The sequence below is a fragment of the Atractosteus spatula genome, chromosome 11 (assembly GCF_055471065.1).
Source record: "Atractosteus spatula isolate fAtrSpa1 chromosome 11, fAtrSpa1.hap1, whole genome shotgun sequence".
Taxonomy (NCBI): domain Eukaryota; kingdom Metazoa; phylum Chordata; class Actinopteri; order Semionotiformes; family Lepisosteidae; genus Atractosteus; species Atractosteus spatula.
In genome coordinates, this window is record NC_142716.1 from 21,036,394 (window position 1) to 21,058,363 (window position 21,970).

At 36.5% G+C, this 21,970-nt stretch overlaps 1 protein-coding gene across 1 annotated transcript; it reads right to left on the bottom strand.

Annotated features, from left to right (window-relative positions):
* Positions 1 to 12,067: 12,067 nt before the first annotated feature.
* Positions 12,068 to 18,801, bottom strand: LOC148823667 (cytochrome P450 2J4-like). Its single transcript, XM_088928303.1, has 9 exons — positions 18,520 to 18,801; positions 18,109 to 18,271; positions 17,658 to 17,807; positions 17,394 to 17,554; positions 16,894 to 17,070; positions 15,162 to 15,303; positions 14,245 to 14,432; positions 13,621 to 13,762; positions 12,068 to 13,073 (listed from the first exon to the last, which is right to left on the bottom strand). The coding sequence occupies exons 1-9, from the start codon at positions 18,763 to 18,765 to the stop codon at positions 12,898 to 12,900; spliced, it is 1,545 nt and encodes a 514-aa protein (XP_088784429.1). The 5' UTR covers positions 18,766 to 18,801; the 3' UTR covers positions 12,068 to 12,897.
* Between the last annotated feature and the right edge of the window lie 3,169 nt (positions 18,802 to 21,970).

The following is a 21,970-nucleotide window of genomic DNA, read 5'->3' on the forward strand; positions in this document are numbered from 1 at the left end:
GCGTTTTGATTTAAATCGCAAACGTGTGTTTAAATATATGTGTTTTTTGATTCACAATCAATGCAACATAAATTGATATCTTTGTCTTCTAAGTATCTCAATAAACTTTCAGCATAGTTTTCTCCCTGTTTAGATTTATTTTTCTTGGGATCTTGGGATCAAACGTGGAAGGATTAGATTGTAATCGTTTTTATTTTTTAAATACATTTTAGAAAAGTGTAATCTATACTAAAAAGCTGTACACCACCTGCTATAAAGATACATATTGTAATACTTTCGGGTTCGGATAGGACAGACACAAGAACTCAGACTTGCGGAGTTAAAGCAAGTTAAAGCCTTGATTTTATATATTACCTTTAAAAGTGGCATCTCAAAGCAAAGTAAATACCCAACACTGATTGTACCCATCTGTCATGCTAATAAAGCACCTTGAATTGAATTATATTGAGAGGGGGGGGGGGAGGGCGAGCGAGAGAGCACAGCCAGGATGGACAGGCAAATAAGATACACTCCACAGACATTCACAACAGCGACATATCATAAAACGTTTGCACATATTGTTAAATTATTACTTGTTTTTCAGGAAGTTAAAAAAACACTTGAATTACTTATCCAGTCTCTCGAAATAAAATTATTTTTCAAGCAATGCAACTAACGTCGGGCAACATGTTTTTTTTAATCCAACATTGACAGCCACATCTTAAATCTTGTCAGTCAGCTCTTTTTTCTCTATTTGAATTGTGGAGATTCAAACAACTTGGGATAACAAGTGGTCTCAAAGTCACCGAGCTCACAGAGCTTCAACAACAGATGACAATTTCCTTAGTCCTTCCTTAGTCTTCCTGAAATTGTCAGATTATGAGTGAATAAAAGCATTTTATTAAAAACACATTTGCATTTGTTTGGGAGCTATATTATGTATTTTTCATATGTAAGATATAATGATGTGTTCCTGCTTACTCATCGCACGACTTTAAAAGCTAGAAAAACAGGTTTCGATTCACATTATCTGGCGAGCCTTGTTTTGTCAAAGGACAGCACAAAAAAAATAGACAATACACAGGGGGGAGGGCAAGCGAGAGAGAGTTTTTTGCCCTCTGTCAAAAAACCCCAAATCACTCGGGGCAGAGACTCTGGGGGGATCATTGTGTGGTACAGAGCGGAGCTCAGTCACTCCAAACAAGTAGTAAAGAGAGAAGAGTCAACAATTGATTTAAGGACGATCTGTCAAAGTGCAATGAAATACAATATTGTTGTTGTTGTTATTGTTGTTTTTATCCTGTAAAGCGTTTTGAGAAGCTACCTTTAAAGGCGATATATAAAAGCACTGATTCTTATGGAATGTGTTTTCTTTCTTCTTCGTATCTATACGTGATTCAAATAGCAGTATAACCTTATTCATGCACAAACAGTGGCATGTTACATTATTAATTTGGGTGTCTCCTCTTGCCAGAAAGCTCTAAATTGCATTTTGAGTGCGGTTTTTGGCTTTTTTTAAATTGCAACCCATAAATAAAGCTGATACTGTTTAGACTTTTAATTATTTTAAACTGTATTACAGCAGCACAATGCACAATGCAACGTAAATTGCAAAAATGCACTTGGAATCTGTCCAAGCCCTACTTTGTCAGGCATTTTCTTTTACTGTAACGGACATAAAAACTCCCTTGCTTTTAACAGAGCGTTTCATAATTTCTAACTACGAAAATTATTTAAACTGCGACACTTATCATTCAACCTGAGCTCGAAATATCAAAAGGATCCTCAAGAGCACAGCAAAGACTGTATTAAAAGAATCGCGTATCTAAAGAAATTAATAAGATATAATTATATCTGTGTACTGCGACAGGGCTGTGTAGGGCTGTTTCACCTCTCTCTTCATGTGACTCTATTCAAAAGCCATTTAGCAAAGAGGGGATGAGAAGAGTGACAAACTAGTATACTTTAGATCTTTTTTTCTGAACCGGGGAAAATCTGATCATGTTTCTCTATAACAATAATAAAAACCATTTTTTTACATATCACCTTTATGTGATATCACCTTAAGGACAGCACATACAAGGGTTAATTGCACAATGGATCACGCAAAGACATTTAAAATAGTCTTCTTTTGGTGTGAGGGCAGGAGTGGATCGCAGCAGGCATAATCAGTAAATTAGGAAAACAAAGAACAGGACAGGTGAGACGTGTATCCAGAGAGCGAGTGATCAGAAAAAGGAACAGCTGTTATGCCCAGGTTTTCGACGCAATTGTTTTAACTTGCTAATGCATCAGACACATTTCCTGGCGTATTGTGTTTTAAATAAAATAGGAGTGTCTTTCCCTGGTATTAGCTCATCGGTATGGTGTAAGTTTTATCTGTACCATACTATACAGTATATAGGTACAGAATTTAAGCTGCACCACTGTATTCCTTTGGTAAGGAGACGGACTATGGCCAAAATCACGAAGACTCTCTCACACCAAAAAATGAAGATGAAAAGAAACGGGAAGTCAGCACGGGACATTGTACAGCATTTGGCTTCGATGGACATCTTCGTTTGTGAAAGCACAGTGAGACGACATTATAAAGGGGAGAGGAGGCAAAGAGAATCTAAACCGAGGATGATTCAAAGGTAAATAACTTTCTAAAAATACTTTTCTTGCATGTAAATACAAGTACGCACATTAGTTTTTAAAACTAACTGTTGATCTCTTTTTTTTCAAGTCCTATTGTGCGAGCTATCGACAGACTGACTGATGAAAATGATGAGCTACCGGCGATGCAAGTCCAAAGACGGCTATGGGCTGACCTCGGTGTGAGCGTTAGTCCGACATCCATAAGAAGAGTGCGCAGGAGGCTTGGATGGAGATACAGAAAAACCAACACATGCCCCATGATAAGGCTAAAAAACAAAGATGAAAGACTCAAACAAGCGCTCCAATGGATTGAACAGGGGAAGGCATTTCATGATGTACTTTTCACCGACGAAACAACAGTGGCTCTGGAACAGTTTTCAACAGTGTCATTTTCCAAAAGGGGAGATATGTGGACAAGCCAAAGCCCAAACGTCCACTGAAGGTTCATGTCTGGGGTGGTATATCTAGAAGAGGCCCGGGACCACTTCTTATTTTCGAAGGAATTATGGATCGTGAATTCTTCGAGGAAGTCGTGTTCACACAGCATGCCGCCCCATATATCAGGGAGCAGGTTGGATCAAGGACCGTCTCTTTCAAGACAACGATCCGAAACACACAGCAGCAAGGGCGAGGCTTGTAGCAGAAGGAGTGAACTGGGTGAAAACTCCAGCCGAATCCCCAGATCTAAATCCGATAGAGATGGTTTGGCATTCGCTGAAAGACTATGTTCGGAAAACTGCTAAGCCCGTCACAAAGCAGGAACTGATCGATGCAATCTATAAATTCTGGGAGGAAGAACTGACCGAACAAAATTGTAACAATTTTATTAACAGGCTGTTTCGTGTTCTTCCTAGGATTGTTGACCGGGGCGGGGGACATTTGGGAATGTGAGTCTGAGAAAGACAGTCTCACGTTTGTGGACAGTCTGTCCACAAATAAAACATTCCTGTGAGACAAGAGGAATGTCAATGAAAACCAGTATGTGTGTCTCTCTCTCTGCTGGATGTCTCTCTCTCTCTGCTGAATGAATAAAAGCATTTTATTAAAAACACGTTTGCGTTTGTCTGGGTATTTACTTTGTAATCTGTGGTTTACATCTACTGTATTGCTTTGAGATGCCACTTTTAAAGGTGATATGTAAAATAAAGTTTTTTATTATTGTTATAGAGAAACATGATCAGATTTTCCCTGGTTCAGAAAAAAAGATCTAAAGTGTTTACACCTAACTTTCTTAATTAGATGTAAACAGTGAACTACTGTAAGTGTAACATAACATTCAGAAATACAATCGAGAATACTTTTGTGGTGTTTGTATAAATGAAATGTTCCTAAAACGTATAACTTAACAAAATTAAAGACGATTAAAATCTGTAATCTTTCCACTTATATGTCATCGGAAAATACAAGAAGTTTCTGCTTTGTCTAAGGATGGTATCAAAAAGTAGTCTAAGTGGTGAGAAAGCTGTGCTCAATGATAATTAAGGGACTTAAAAGTAAAAAGAGAGGCTTCATATTGCTTGACTAATTTTAAAAACTAAGTTATAAATGCAGACGCTCTCTCAGTGCCGCGCCGGGTCTAAATATCTAAATATACATTTGCCCCGGGCAGAGGCCAAAGAGCGCCTGTCTGGGGTGCGCTGGGAAGAGCAGGACAGGAGTGAGTGGTCAGGGCGGGGTTTAGGAAGACCGCTGACCAGTGTGGCTGTCCCACAGTGAAGCGGGCGTACAGTCTGAGGAGGTATCCATTTTCCTTGTAAATAGTTCCCTGCTTCTGTACCCCTGGGTCTTACTCTCTCTCTTTTCTCTCTCTCTCGGGCGTGCGGGCGGTGTGTTGGCTCGCACTGTTGGCGGGTGGGGGCGCGGGAGAGCCAGGCTAGTAAGTGGTGACGGAGAAGAAAAATAAAGGCTTTCACTTCCTTTAACTCCGCAAGTCTGAGTTCTTGTGTCCGTCCTATCCAAACCCGAAAGTATTACAATATGTATCTGTATAGCAGGTGGTGTACAGCTTTTTAGTATATATTACACTTTTCTAAAACGTATTTAAAAAATAAAAATGATTACAATCTAATCTTTCCACGTTTGATCCCAAAATCCCAAGAAAAATACATCTTAATGGGGAGAAAGCTATGCTGAAAGTTTATTAAGATACTTAGAAGACAAAGATACTGTATCAATTTATGTTGCATTTGTCTGATTATGATTAAAAAAACACATATAATTAAACGCGCGTTTGCAATTTAAATCAAAACGCGATTTAAATCAATATAAATGTTTATATTGTAACGCATACTGTACAGCCTCCATTTCTCTATAAAAATGTAAAAGATCGTGTGCGCAGCCTAAGAGAGGGGTCCACTGTCAGTGACAGCTGACAATCCTCCATACACCCATGTGAAAAATTAATAATGCCAATGTAAACGTCGTATTTACAATTTGTTGATAATAGGAATGTTAAGTTCTCTAAAGCTTTGTGATAGTTGACCCAGGCAGCAAAAGATCAGCTGCACTGGTAAGATGCAACACCGAAGATATGATTAATAGCCTTTTAAATCTGAAGGGAGATCTAAAGGGATCCCCCCCACACACACACACAATAGAACCAGGAAGCAGAAGCAGGGACCGTTGTCAGAAGGGAAGAAGGTGACTATTCATTGTTATCAAAAATGACTTAAATTCGATCATGTTGTGATATTTAGAAATATAAAAGTCAATTAATTGTCCATAATATTGCTTTCTATTTTTTTCAAAGAAATATTTGTTAAAAGAAAAGTCACAGCGCCAGCTGGATTTGAACACACAACCTGTAGGTTAGTAATCAAGCACGTAGACCAGTGGGCTACTAGTGAAATCGCATGAAGAGAGAGAGGCGAAACAGCCCTACACAGCCCTGTCGCAGTACACGAATATAATCATATCATTATTAATTTCTTTAGATATGCGATTCCATATTATATTAACAGAAAAGCTTAAAACTACCACTTTTTTACACACTATTTCACGTTAGTTAAAGACTTTGATGCTTAAAATGTTTAGGGAGAAATGGAATACCGGTGTGTATTTTTTCTTTAAAGTACCGATTCCTGGAATCTGACTGGCTGACACCTTTCTGAAGTGGTTCCATAAAATCTGGTATACGGAAAAGAAAGCGTTGATAAAAAGCCTGGATTCTCATGTATCTGATACAAGTATCTTTTAATACAGTCTTTGATGTGCTCTTGAGGATCCTTGTGATATTTTGAGCTCTGGTTGAATGATAAGTGTCGCAGTTAAATAATTTTCGTAGTTAGAAATTATGAAACGCTCTGTTAAAAGCAAGGGAGTTTTTATGTCCGTTGCAGTAAAAGAAAATGCCTGACAAAGTAGGGCTTGGACAGATTCCAAGTGCTTGTAGAAATGTGCTAAAGAAATTAGCAAAAAAAGTCATTCCTTTATCGTATTGGCTAGCTAATGTCCTGTCCTCGTTAGTTAGATCTACGAAATGCTGTGGTGTTTGTCAAAGAAAAAACTAAAAGTATTTTCGTTTAAAATGACGGTTAGAAAGAATGTGGACCAGCGTAATACTTTGAGTTTACAGCTTGTCCAAAGTCATTCATTATTAATACTATTAGTAATATCTTCGGTAAAGGCTTTGATGCATAAATATTTCTTATAAAGGTAGGTTGTGTACTTTTGTCCAACTGAGCAATCTTGCTTTCATAAAATATACCAACTTTTTAATGACTGATGATAAACATGCTGTAATACACAGTTTAAATGTAAAAGCTCAAATGCTGTACATGAGAGGTTAAGCTTTATTGGCTCCTCCTGGCGGTTTTACAAGGTGATTCCGGATACTTTCCGGCATGACGTCAAAGGACGCGATATACCGCGTGATACTGCGTTTTGACACGACACGCCCACCGGGGTAAACCACGAAATACCCCACCCATTTTGAATGGCTGCATCTGTAGTAAAATAAAATACTTTGCATATCCAGGATTGAGAGTAGTAGAATAATCAGGGAGAAACCAGCCTCAATACATTCTTCAGAGTTACTTTGAAATGTAAAAGCAAATGTTTAACCAATTCTACATATCAATCATTAACATATGCACTGAAATGATTAAGCAGATTTTATTGCTCTTTTAAATCTGTATTTTTCTGGTCATTATTGTAAGAGCTTCATAAATAACTGTTGGTACATTTTAAATAATAATTGTGCAGCACCTGTAAAATGTCAAAATATTCCACAAATATTTGTATTTTAAAGCATAATATTAACTACCTCTAAAGCCAGTCTGTGGATTGTAAATGTCTTCCTAGCATGACACAATAGTTGTAGTAGTTTGTTCCAAGAAAAAAAAAAGGCTTGTTGTTCTCAAATTTCAGATTTTACTGAAGTCCTTTTGAGTAGGAGACATGCAGTTCAGTGTTGTGATCTTGTAAGGAAACTTTGCTTTGAACTCTTCTTTGTAAATGTTATTTGAGTACACTTTATTTTCAAAAGCAATGCAAGTCTAAACTTCTGCGACCCAACAAGGCCTCCCGCAAGAGAGCTAAACCTTCCAGCTGTAACTTAATTGCAAATTGTTTCTCTTTTCAAGACTTTGATTCAAGAGCTGATTGGAAAACCCTCAGAGTTTCAATTTATTATTTTTTAAAATAATAAAATTGTATTTGAATAAAGTATGAATATTGAAATATCTGGAAAATAAAAATGATCTTTATTGAAAAAATCTGTTCTTAATTGAGTTATGTATAAGTAAATTAATGTAAATATATTAATATAATATATTTACATTCTTACTGAGAGTAAAAGGAATTTGTTAAAAAATATGGTGCCTATTTCTTTCTTTTTAGGCCCATACTGTTATTGCATTAAATTATGCCTTTACTGTTAATTATTAAATTTTCATTTATTTGTTTACTCTTATAATGAATTTAAACATGACCCTGTTTCAGAGCTTGTTTTTTATTATGTACAATAATGCTTATCACTTATCCAAGGTTAGGTGTTTGAGGTTGTATCCTAAAGGTGCTTGGGAAGGAAAGTACCAGGTAGGCATTAAAAAGTCTTTTGCCTACATTAGTAGTTTTTGAGTATGTTGCCATTTTTATTTAATGTGATCATTTAATTCCATATATTTACAGCCAGATTTTATGTAAGACAGTTTTAATTGAAAAGTAAAAAATGCAGTGAACTTAAAATATAAGAAAGCAAATATATTCTTTTAATGGAACTGGGTCATTGGGTTTGTGTTTTGTAGAATCTGATAAATTATCCGTTTTTAAAACATTTAAATCTCTGTTTAATCAGCAAAATTGTTATGCTGTGTAAATGTTACCATTCTTGCTTGCTGCCATGGTTACATTGAGTGCATTAAGATGTGCAGAGCATTGAATTTGCATACATTTCTCTTTTGTTTCGTTGTGACTAGTGTGAACTGTCATGTACTGTTCATTCATAGTGCTAAGTGAACTAAGGTGACTGAATGCTACTGCTATCTATTAGCAAACTGTATTATTTAATAAAAATTAAGGTGAAAGTATAGTGTTCTGATGGAAATCTGAAATAAATTTAACTTGGTCATTGGTTTTGAATTATTATTTTCTTGTGAATTCCTTCCAAAAGGTATTATAGAATCAAATTGCATTTATTTCAGGTTTCCTTGTAAACACTGTCAAATTAATTTTCAACGGACACGTTTAGTTTATTGTATGCCAGAATGTGTGGACATCACTTTGTTAGAACAGCTGATGTACACTATGTACTGTTAATGTCTCTTTCTCAAATGTCACGCATTTTTGAAGATATGTGGAGTTAGGGCCAACAAAATCAAATAACAAAAATTCTCAGAAAAACTGTTGTCAGAAAACTATAAACTAGACAAAGTTCATATTTTCTTTCATAATGGTTAAACACAAATCCAAGTAGACTAGTGCAGGTATCCTCCCACGAGGCACCAGTAAATGTAGGGGTTTGTGCATAACTGGGACAATTATTAATTGTAGCAGCAAGTCACAAAAATGATTCTTCTGATGGCTATTAGAATCCAACCTTGCGGGACAACTCAAACAATGCACACACACGGGTACTAATACACAAAATACATTTATTAATACATAAAATGTGCATATAAACATAACAGATCTTATCGTGAGGGTTAGCAGAATACAACAGGTATATATTCAAGCACGAAGAGTTACAAATAACAGGAGGGACATACGTTCAGTATATCATTCATTTAGACCGTTTCGTAAATGAACTTGGTTACAACCTCTACACTAAATACTCAAAAGCAAGTACATCACTCATAGGAATTAAATTGATATCAACTGGTTGGGATAACAATTGAATTCTCGAGCGGTAATGCAGAATGTTGAATACTCATCCAATTTGTGTGGAGTCAGATCTCCTGCAGACAAAGACGCAGTGGCAGGCTGGTTGCTGTGTCCAATCGGCGCTCCCTGGCTCTGTGCCAGGCAGCGCTTGGTGCGGCTTGCGAAGTGGTGGGGATTCCTGAGGCGATGTGCTGCTGATGCTCTCTGAAAACCAGCTAGATAGTGTTGGCTGAAACTAGCAAAGTTTGTGCACAGGAGAAAAGTGACTGCGGGTCCCAACAGGTCAGGAAGAAGACTGGTTCGTTCCTGATGAAGCGCTAGTCCTGAATACTGATTCAGCTGTCCACAGTTCCGACCTGTTCACGAGGCTTGCTGTTGATGCTACAGTAACCTCGGGTGGATCCTTTGGTTACGCGCTGGCACCCTCCGTCCTCAACTCTGAGTCTGAGGATGTTCAGGCGGAGCCCTGAGGCTGAATGTCCAGCAGCCGCGCTGTGAGAATGTCCTGATCCTAGGAACTGTTCTACAAGCGCTCTGTGTTGCCTGTTTACCTGGAGGAACTGAAGGTCGTTCATTGGTTGAAAGTTTCATGGGTATCAGAGACCCACGTGGGGTTAACCTACCCTACCAGTTCCTGATTGGCTGATGATGAGTAACCATGCCCTCTGACCTTAGAGTTGTAAACAAACTTTGAATCAGACTCTCCCTTGGAATCTCAGACTTTAAGGCGCCAGAAAACCATTTGTTAAGGTTGCTGGAGAATCTCAGGAATTGGGGAGCTGTTCCTTATCAGGACAGTCTATCAGCTAGAAAAACACCTTAATTGTGAACCAAATGGAATGGCCTATCTGTATCAAGCACCACTGAGATGAAAGAGAGAGGGACTGGCAAGGGGTAATTCCTGTATTTTAATAAACCTGGCCGCTACACCAGAAACTTAAATTAATTAAAAAGGAAAGCTAGTTACTCAGAATTTGGGAAATTTTCTATTTAATTCCAGTTGACAATGATGCTATGGAGCATCGGGGATCTCTATTATATGACTAAGTATTTCCTCTGAAGGAGGATTAACAATACCATGCTCTGTCTTTGCTGTACAGTGCAGAACACTTCTGATAAATCATCCCAGGCTGAAGACAATAAACCTAAATTATCTAATCAGTTTGTTGTGCAAGATAAATATTGAGTTTCTAGTTAAAGCCATGCGTTCAAAATTGGAAAAATACAAAACATTGTAGAGACAATATACTTTTTCAGTGTTTGTCAAGTTTAAGCCTGTATGTTGGTAGACCTAATTTTGTAGCTGATAGTGATATTATTAATGAACTGTAATAATGGGGCAACGGTGGGACAAATTGTATGATATTTAGTGTGGGGTTATTCTCTCTGTAATATCAGTGATATTCTTCTACAAATCACAAGGGATGAATCTTCTTTCTTTTAGAATCTGGCCTCTGCCCAAGGTGAAATGGCAAAGAAAATATTTGCTTTGCTCTTTTCATCCACTTTAAAAAAACAGAATGCTTAGCTCTTTGCATTGCTTTAATGGATGATATAATATTTAGTTATGGTGCTTTATGTGCTATTAGTTGCTTCTGAATATGGTCAAAAAGAAATACTGTACAAGAGCACTCCACTTATAATAGTTCCATAGGAAAATATAGATCTGTTCCATATAAATGAAATTCTGAAAAGCATAAAAATTTAAATGTAAAAAAGGATACTGGGAACTGGGAAATTTCCAGCTGCAGGAATATGAAATTTTAAGCATTCATCAAGTTTTATTTTTTTTAAAATGTTATGGTCAGATATTTTTCTTTCTATACTTGTTTTGTCTGAAAATGCTTCAAGGAAGTAGTTTCTTAATTTAATTATGTCTTTTAGTCTAGACGTTAAATGATTTATTGACATTTTTCACTTGTTACTAAATGTTAAAACAATCAAAAAAGATTTTGCACAGTTTATTTTAGAAAGCAGAGCCTTTCTGCCAGCAGCCATATCACCCTTCAACTCACAACTAGCAACCCACTGAAACTAAGCAGGTGTGAACCTGGTCAGTAACTGGATGGGAGACCTCCTGGGAAAAACTAAGGTTGCTGCTGGAAGAGGTGTTAGTGAGACGAGCAGGGGGCGCTCACCCTGCGGTCTATGTGGGTCCTAATGTCCCAGTATAGCGACGGGGACACTGTACTATAAACAGGCGCCGTCCTTCGGATGAGACGTAAAACCGAGGTCCTGACTCTCTGTGGTCATTAAAAATCCCAGGGTGTTTCTCGAAAAGAGTAGGGGTGTTACCCCGGTGTCCTCGCCAAATTTCCCATTGGCTCTTACCAATCTGGCCTCCTCATAATCCTCATCTATGAATTGGCTTCAATACTATGCTCTCCTCCCCACTGATAGCTGGTGTTTAGTGAGCGTTCTGGTGCACTATGGCTGCCGTCGCATCATCCAGGTGGATGCTGCACATTGGGGGTGGTGAAGGGGAGTCCCCATTACCTATAAAGCGCTTTAAGTGGAGTGTCCAGAAAAGCGCTATATAAGTGTTAGCAATTACTATTATTATTATCCATTCTATAAAGTTCTGTTGGAAGTGGAGGGCTCTTGTACTGGCTCCAAGACAATGTGGAGGATTAGGGATTGTTTTAAAGAGTACATTTTGAATGATGGGGACTCCTGAATTAGTCCGGCTTTGCAATTGGAACGTTTGGACATTTCTGGATCCAGGGTGATGCTATGCAAAACAAGAGAAGAGAAACTGGCAAATAGTTATACTCCTCAAAGAACTTAACTTTGATTAAATTAAAGTTTTTTTGATCATTAATCATATAGACTTAAAAAACAATAAACTGTGAATTGATTCCACTGTGACTAACAGTTAATTTTAGCTGTAACCTCCCCATCTTTCAAACTTGTACTCTGCACTTAACAGCTTTAATTTGTAAACGTATAAATGTTAACTTATGAATGTTATTACGGTAAAGCTGTACACTCCTTAGATCGATGATTTTGTAAAGTTATAAACAATGTGGGAGGTAAGGTGGCATGACCCAATTTTTTGCACTAGTTCTGAATTTTCAAAAACGTATTTTTTTGTAAAACTGTTTGTTATGTTTACTACTGTACAATAAATACCATTAAAAACCAGAAAAGAGTGATTTTTTTAATACAGTATCAGTGCTCAAGATTAATATTAAAATGTGGTATGAAATGTAAAACAACTGCAATACAATTTGTTTGCAAATTTAAGGAATCATCACATTTTGCCTGATTATTATTTTAACGATTAAAGTCAGCGATGCATGAATGAAGTATCAAGAAGTGCCCATTTTAAGGGTAGAATGCTGCATGTCGAGAGTCTAATGAAAGGATGGCAAAAGTCAAAAAACACATTTGTATTACCATGTCTTAGCATATACTGTAGGTGTTCTTTCCGTATAAAATTGCTTTGTTTACATAATATCAAGTTTACTCTCTTCTTGTTATGTTAAAAGAAACTATTTTGGTTGTAAAAGCTCTAAATTGTATTCATTAAAAATTCCAATGTTACAGACATGTCATGAATCTGAATTTGATGTGAAATAGAAGACTGGGAATTTTGAAATTTCCGGAAAATTTACAGTAGTGATAATGGAAAAAGCCTACTATTTTTGCACCACTATTTTGGAAATCCACAAAAACAGTCCTTTCTCTACAGTCAGTGTGGACAAATCCTGGTGCCTTTAATGCCACAGTCCTGAAAGCTGTGTAAATCACCATCTGCTTAAAACTTGGAAAAATTCTAAGCAAATTTTAGCATGCTGTTTGTTCAATTACAAAACTGGGATCTCATATGGAATGTACTGTATGTAAAAGCAGAGTTCTGAAGTTCTGGCTTTTACTTTTACAGTCAAATTGTCCTCTAAAATGTAAATGTCCTGCCCCCCAGTTTTCTTTAGATTTAAGACACTGATGTGGATGTCAGCGTGGAATGGCACAGATCTTGAAAGGCCGAGGAGTTAGGATGCCCCCTAATTGATATTCCATACTGGGTTCTTCCCCTTCAGGGGCTTTGAATGTGAAGTTCTGTAAAAAGGAAGTGAAGAACAGGAACAGCTCCATCCGGGCCAGCTGCTCTCCCAGACACGCCCTCTTTCCTGAAAGAAATGAGCGATATCACAAAGTTTTAGTTTATAAACCACATCCTCCTTCCTTGTCCTTTTTTATCCTTGTCTTACTTTACTGGAACATGCGATTCTGTGGCTAACAATACAGGAATGTCAGTGGGAGAAACACCACTCCTATATTCAGTGATCACACTCCTGTAAGCCACAGGGGGCTTGCAGAATGCTATTCAGCAAACTGCTTTGACAGAAATAGGTGGCAGAGGAATGTGTTCTCCAAAATGGAGAAATAAAAACATGAAAAAATAATTGTATTTACATTCTTTTTCTCAGAAAAAAAACTAAATGGGAATGTTACTAAAAGCTTAACATTATAATGGAGTTTAAGTGTGAAGAGTCAGATGTTTTCTAGCCTTATTCCAATAAGTAGTGTTAGATCCATTACATCTTATATCAATAACAGTATGTCCCATGTGTTAATGTTATTTTTTTATATTTTAACTTGTTTTTTGTAACCAGTAGCAGAAGTATAGTAAATGAAAATATTAAGCATGACCTTGATTTGTGATTGTAGTTGTACCTGCTGAAAATGGAAGAAAAGCTTCTCGTCTGACAAACTTCCCTTCAGAGTCCAAGAAATGCCCGGGATTGAAGGAGTCTGGTGTCTGCCATTCAGTCTTGTCAAACAGCACTGAAGTCAGGTTTGTCATCACTTGTGTACCCTACAAAATAAACATTTCCACTGGCAGTGCTGTCATATTCTCTTCAAAAGGGATTTATAAAACACAGTTTTTTAAAAGTTATACCACTAGGCTAAAATCAACACTATAAACTATTATCAACACTATAAAGTTCAGGTGGGTAGCTGCGTCAGCATGCGCAGGCTGCAAAGGAACAAGTAATAGGTTTATTCCATGCTGAAAAAAAGAAGAGAGAAAACACAACTTTCGGCCGTGGAGCCTTCTTCAGGGTAAACTATAAGAATATTGTACGGAAATATCATGTTTCTACACTCATATTAAAATAAAGATTGAAAGAAATACAGGTGAGATATACTTATAATTTAGATCTAAGACAACACTTGAGGATTCCATTCCAAATACCTTTTTGCAGTATGAGTGAGAAATGAATTTATTTCAGCTCCTGTCCATTATAAAATAACATGCATTCAAATTTTCAGCTATTTTACATTTTTTAGATTTACCTTTGGAAGAAAATGTCCCCCCAGTGTAGTATCTTTAGTAGTCATCCTTGGTCCACTCAGAGGAACAATATTGCTCATCCTCTGGATTTCATGGATAACAGCATCAGTGTAGGGCATGTTGGGCTTGTCTGTCATGGAGGGCTGCCGTCCCTGTCCAAGCACACTCTCTATCTCAGCCTCGACTTTCTCTGAGAGAGGCAAGGCAATATATGGCATTACATGCTTCATCACAGAGCACTTATTATGCCTCTCAAATGAAGGGTAAAAACAACACAGATGTACTGTACAGTAGTTTAAAAACAGTGTATTACAATTGGAAAGTATACTTTTTAATTGATTGTACTGCCCCTAGAAAGAAACTCTGCATGATGAATATAATCTATATACAGTATATTAAAAAGTTTATTTTCGATACTTTGATTCTATATGCTGCCATACACATTACATTCACATGAATGCTGGTGACAAAAGAAAGTGTTCAACTAGGACATCACAAATACAGCACATTCTGTGTTATCCAGAAAAAATGGAGACAATTTATTCAATGGCATTTGTCATAGAATAGTAACTATAGTTTTCAGAAATCACTGTGCCAATAATTACATGAATTATATGGCGTGGTCAGGGCATGTTTAAAAATGTTGGCACAAAGCAAATTGATCTGGGTTACACACCTCAGTTACCTTCAGGAGACAGCTTCAACAGTTAAAAAATCCATAAGCAGTCATTACATCTTACATGAACATGTTCTTATTGCAATGGGGGTCAAAATGTAGAATTTGGAAGACAAGGATAATGGAGCTGTTTTTTTTCTGTATATTTCTTAGGTTTATAATACATTTTACATTTTGACATACCACCCACAGTGTCTTTAAATAGTTTTAGTAATACTTCTTCGGTTTCATGCAGTTACTAACTCTGTATCTCTGGGTGTTTGATCATGTAGAGAAGAGCCCAGCGTAGAGAGGCAGAGGTGGTCTCAGTCCCAGCTATAAACAGGTCCAAAGTGCACAAGACCAGGTTCTTCTCATGGAATCCTGCCTCAGTATCCTCTTTACTCTGACAGGTACAGAAGATAAGCAAATTGTTGCATCTTATAACATTAGGTTCTGTCCTTTGATATTGTTACAGGTAAAGGTGACTAGGAAGTGTCTCTAAGAGTTAAGATAAAGTGTGTAACATTTCCAGCTTCAAAGCAGAGGGGCTGTTTGCTGACATGTAGGAGGTCCAGAGTCTGTGATCAAACCACATCATGGTTTGCCTTGTTTTACCTTAATTAAGTTGTGGGTAAACTGATTAAGTGTCAATCAACAGTCCAGAAACACACCTGATGCCATCATATGAGGAGGTAAAAAAGAAGAGAAAGAAATTCAGACCACAAGACAGAGAGGAGTCTGGAAGAGTTGGAACTTGAAGCTTACGCCAGGTGAGAGCCCCTGCTTCATGATCATCCAAACAAATCTTGATTGGAGCTAAGTATCGGAACCTTGGTAGGTAAAGCTTGCTTTAGGGAGATAGTCTCCCATTCATTTACTGGCATCTGGTTTTGCAGAGAGAGAGAGAGATTTACAGTAACTGCAGATTGTATTGCTTCTGTTTGATTTCTGGCCTCTGTAGGCATCATTTAAGAGTCAAATACTTGGCAGCAGTCTGGGGGTCAAGACGTTAGGCCTCCGGAATGCCTTGTCTATACATGCTGTATATATAGTAACTTGCGTGTTGTATGTTGTGTGTAGTGTAGCATTTGTATTGTCATTGTTAATAAATATTTAACCATGTGTGCCTGAATTCTTAGTCTTTTCACCAAGGTGTGCCAGAGAACACAGAATTCACGTGCCTCTGAGTATACCAACTGCTTGGGTATATTCTGTCAGAAATCATTTACAAGTTGGGGTTGTGAATATTTATTTCACTATTTATTGACTAATCCGCTCAGTGAATTCCTGCTTATTCTTCATTTTCATAACCCTCCATTTGTAACAATAACCTTGTCCTTATAGTACGTTGGTCTTGTCACTTACTTAAGGTTATACAGACATCACAAAACACTGAGCACAGACTGGAGCCTTGTTCAGAGATATTTATACCAGGTGAGGTGGATATATTGTCGGTAAAAATAGAATCAAAATGGAGTTTTACAATAATCAGCTCAACCCAATCATTCTGAGTGCAGTAACTTAGTTTTCTATACCAAAAAGCATGTACAAATTTAGCACTATTTCCTCTGATCAGGTAGATTTAATTAGTCAACCCTAAAGCTTTTACTAACTTATCCTCATTGTGTAACATGGATTGATGTACAGATACTGCTGGAAACAGTATTATAAGGTTTAACTGAGGACAGAAATACAAGTGCATGATAGAGTCCATTCGCTACTGAAAATGCTTTACTCTGCAGTTGTGTTAAGGACATGGGCTATGAAAGGTCTTGTACTCTTAAGTTAAGAATTCTCAGGACTTCTGTCCAGTGAAGGGTGGTGATGGTGCATTGGGGTGCTTTCCTGCAGACTACACACTCCCACACACTCAAGATGGTGGTGCAAATGCCAGGATGCCACTTAGTGTAAATGCTTGAGTAGGAATTGTGGGTTTGTAACAGTGGCCCATGCAGAAACTCAGAATGCTCAGATTTGATTTTGAAACAATTACCTTTTGTATCTCTGCTAAGTAGCTGTCAATGTAGTCTCTGGGTGCTGATGGGTCCCAATCTTCCTTGTGCCTCTTAACTTCTTCCCCCACAAAGGCTTCAAGTTCCTCATAGTTCTTAAAGACCCTATTGTGTGGTCCTGGTAAATACTTCAATATCACAGGGAAGGCTTCATATAGCTAAAGCCAAAATGAGAGATTAAGGATATTTCAGCTCCATTACTCTTCTTATTTATATGTTTTATATTCTCTTAAATTGAAGCAGGCTGATACACAGCTGAGAGGAATAATGTTGTGCTCATGCAGAAATAATTACATTTTTCTTGTAACTAGTATTCACTCAATAATGGAACAAATTTCTAAATGAGCATCATGCCTTTGTAAGTCATCACTATCACGCCACCAATCATCATCACTATTAAATATGATGTGATCCTAAATAGTTGTGTATAGTTTATTTTTGTTTTAACTGCATATGAGAATTGTAAGAACATATTCTTTACCTGTGTCCATATCGTCCCTTCCAAATGTATAGTTTCTGACAGTAAGTGCAGCAGCCTCTGGAAGCGATTGTCACTGTAATCAAATCTGTGTCCAAATACCATGGAGCAGATGATGTTTGAAACAGCATTGTTCAGAAGAAAGTGGGGATTGAAAGGTTTACCTAATGGCAAAACAAGAGCACAATTGAGTCTGTTCCCTGCTTCTAATGAGCAGTGTACAGTATACTTATTAGCTGTGTTCAGGACATGAGCTCCTGTCATTACCTTGCTCATCTTCTATAGCCTGCTGGAGAAACCTACTCTCCTCAGAAATCACTGACTCCAGAGTCTTCCTACCCAGCCCAAAGTTCCGCAAGGTGGAAAGAGCAAATCTTCTCTGTTTCTTCCACAGATATCCATTGCTAAAGAACAAACCTGTGGGCAGGGAAGAAAAAAAAGACACTAAAACAAAGGTTCTGCACATTCTGTATCTCTGAAAAAAAAGAATGTAACCTAAAAATAATTTTTAATTTGACATTTTAAAGTGCCATTTTAAGTATTAGAAAATACGTATTATGAATCATTTCAATAGTATATTGAATATAACTGAAATGTGAATAGATATAAGAAATATTAAAAAATCTCTTGACTCAAATAAGATGTAAATACTCATTCTCTGTTGACTTTAGCAATGTCATATGAAAAGATTTCAATAATATGGAATAGAAATTCTCACCATAGTTGCTGTAAAGTCTATCCATTGTTGGACTTGGGGGTCGAGCCGCAAAGGTCTCTGCCTGATTGATCAGAGCCTCCTTCACCATCTTATAGCCCGTCACAAACACAGCTTTATTTCTTCCAAACCTCACGCTAAAAACATTACCATAGATTTCTGCCAGCTTTGGAAAAAATGACATTCAGCATTTTCACCACTTTGTTTTAGGTTTAGGAACAGGTATCAACATCAAAATATAAAACTCTATTGTAGAAAATATGTACTTTTTTGTTAAATTTAATATTAAATAATAAATACAATATATAAGTCTTTTCATCATGAGACTTACAGTAGGTTTAAGTTATTTTGAACCACAATGAATCTCAGGAGGAGTAATTAAGATTAAAATAAGAATAGCACAGTAACACTGACCTTTCCCATGTAAATATGGAGCTGTTTAGAGTCGATATTAAAGACATTTCCCACGAAGGGTAGCCCCCAGGGTCCAGGAGGGAAGTTCTTGGGTTTCTTGTTCTTGACAATGTCGGTTATCAGCAGAAATAGCAAGAGGAAAATCAGAATACCTTGGGCATCCAGGCATTCAGTAACAGAATACAATGACATTTTAAAAGTTGTGAGCTTAGCAGGTCCTTGTAACAAAAGTAAGAAAACAAACATCTAATTTTCATTTCTGAAACCCTGTTGGATTACTGTTTTGTACTGCAATTCAATGAACTTTGAACAGGAAGAAATATGCACTTTGTACATAATAAGCCACTTTGGGCAGGCTTGTTTTTTTCTGCCAAAGGTAAAACAATTAAATGGGTAAAATTACACTGTGTGTATAGTTAAATTAGTTCAAGTGTCACATTATGGAAAAACATGGTTTTGCCTTTATAAAAGTGTTTTTGTGGGACGGTCAAATAAATACTGCTGAGAATATATTTAGGTGAACATTTCATTTGTCATTTGAAATGAAAGGAGAAAATCATATGGCCTCATGTTATATATAACCACATTACAGCACAATCAGAAATAAACTGTCCAGTTTTTTATGTTCAACATGATCATGTTAGTATCAAGCATTAAAATAACTTTTTCATTCAAATAATCATAATCTGATTTATGCATGTGCATTTTAAGAAAATATGAAATATGGAACTTGAACATGATTAAATGTTTCTGGAGTCATTTTGATTAATTAATCATTTACTGAAGATCATGATACACACCATGACTCTGGTTGCATAATCACAAAATCACTTCCTGAGTGAAAGCCAGATTGATTTAGCACAGGTGACGAGGTGATGTAAACCATTGAGAGTCAAGTATGGTGAAAATTTTAAAAGAAAAGAGCAGAAAAAAAGCAGTGTTAACAGATATTTATCCATTGCTGAATGTCACCAAGGTGGTTGAGATGCTAAAATGTTTCCCTAAAATTGTCTTTTCACAGTACTAGCAAGTTAAAATTTTCCAAGATGTAATTAATAAAGACACATTTTTCCAGCACTGAGTAAGTTGAACTGTTTATATCTGTAAGTAAATCTTGCTGCAAGAAGAAAAGTGCTTTGTACAAAACACTATTACTGATCAAACTGAATTCACCTCGTTCTAACTCTGTCTCATATTTCTCCATTTTAAAAAGACATACAGTATTCATACTGAGAACATTGGCCTTTGCCACACTGATAATAGAACAAAGTAAATATTTGCGTGCTTTTTTCAGTTGACTTAGGTTAAACCCTTTGCTTTATTTTAATAGTTGTCCTTGTTTAAAATAAACTCTCACTCAGCTGTTATTAGAACCCTGATCAAACCAAATGTTTTTGTGCTGTACAATTATGGTTTTATCACTCGGTATTTCTTTATACTATAAATTGAACCACTGCCACATCCTTGACATTAGAAAAGAAAAAGAGAAACCTAAGATTCTTTTTGTTTGCACCAAGGGTGATTCAAAAATGTTTTGAATTAAGCACCAGGCTTAGTTGATCCTGCTTACACATCATTTTATACATGAGTATATAATAACATGATGTGTTATAGGTTTAGGTTTACAGTATGATAATGTATATTTCTATCCTTTGGTTTTCACGAAAGATGAACACATTACCTATTGTCCAGGTCCTAAAGAAGCTAACAATTTTTTGGAAATGTGTATTATTTCAAACTGATTTTTTAAATTAGAATTTCAATTAATTCTAATTTGAGATTCTTAAGTTCCTCATCATTAACCTCATTTAATCCTGTCTACACACCAGACAAATAACACCTTTAATACTAAAAAGTATAGATAAATATCTATAAGTATTAACTGGTAGACTGGCAGCAGCAGTCTTTTCTCGCATGGTTGTTGATTTTTGTGTTTTTGTTATTGTTTCAGTTTATATAGTAGGTAGTGAATAAAACAGTTTAAACTTAAACAATGAAGCTTGGAATGTTTTTTATGTGTGCAGTATTATTATTGCTTACAAATTGCCCCTTGGAGATAATACAGATGCTCTTTCTGTTATTGTAAATATGATATACAATATACTGGATGGTATATATGTTATTACCTCTGCTTTGTCCACAGACCCAGAAGCCTTAAATAAATTAGGGATTATTTTTAGCGAATATTGCAAATGGGTCACCTAGAGTTAGTTCTCCACTGACAGCTGATTAAGAGTTAAACTTCTCAGTTAAAAAACTGCGTATATGAAAGCACTAGTGTTGGTTATTAGTGGAATTGTCCTGAGCGGCTGAGATGGAAGATAAGGGGTTGATATGTTCCAAATCAGAAAGGGCTGTCATGAAAAATGTGACATGCAGGCTGTGTCTGATTTCTGGTGCCCTGTGTGCCTGCAACATTCCACAAAATGGCTCAATCTTCAAAAGAATATCCCCATAGAATTGTTTCTGTATAAAATAGTAAAAATGGTGAGTGAAAAAAAGTACAGCATACAGGTTGTAAAAGCAAATCATGACTTTATCACAGCAGAAAATTAAGCAAAAGGAATATTTTCTGTTGTAGGTCAACCATTCTATTCAAGAATTGTTTAGGTGCATTACATCTACAGTAAATGAGGGTTTTTACCAGTAGGCTTGCCACAACAAACTACAAAAATTAAGTGTTTTAAGGGATTAGAAGGGAAGGGGGGATAATCCAAAGAAATACTATGCAGAGTATCAGGAATAAAATACCAGAAATAGAAAAGAATGTGTTAAAAGATGACTATGGTGCGATTGAAATCACTGAAACGTGGTTAACAGACCGTGATGGTCATTAATACAACAACAATAGACATGCAATAGGAGAGACAGGAAACATATAAAGGAGTGGTTATCATGGGAGCACTGAATTGTACTCAGATTAAGAAGAAAAAGCACCTGCTGTATTTTAATAGTTGAAAATGAAATGGTAGAAATTGCTAAAGCTTTCTCAGTGCAATAGATGGATTTCCAACATTGAACTAGTTTTTTTCACATTAAGTTAGTGAGAAGAAAACAGCTGTGAAAGTACCATTAGACTACTGTGAAAAGTATTACATACATTCTATAATGAATATACATATTTAGAATATATACAGTACTACTATTATAAAAGTCAAATGAATATTCTTGACTGAGCCTAGCTACAACAACCCATAGCATGAAAATTCCTATACAAATAAAATGGGTGGTTATATTGTGACTTTAAAATCACTCTTATTTTTCATGACATACACCTTCATATACAGTATCTTCATTTTGAACTTGGTCACACTAACAAAAAAAACAGTTGGGGTATTTGTGTCACAAAGTAGTAATCCTTTGCCTTGCTTTATCAAATGATCACATGGTTGAGAGTGAATGAACTTTAAAGCAGTTTTTGCTAGCAGTGAAAATAACTAATAAAAATAAT

Coding starts and splice junctions, on each gene's coding strand:
- LOC148823667 (XM_088928303.1), bottom strand. CDS start 18,765: ATGTTTGTTTTCTTACTTTTGTTACAAGGACCTGCTAAGCTCACAACT. Junction 17,808..18,108: donor TAGACTTTACAGCAACTATG/GTGAGAATTTCT, acceptor CCCTGCCCACAG/GTTTGTTCTTTAGCAATGGA. Junction 13,763..14,244: donor GGGGACATTTTCTTCCAAAG/GTAAATCTAAAA, acceptor TTTATTTTGTAG/GGTACACAAGTGATGACAAA.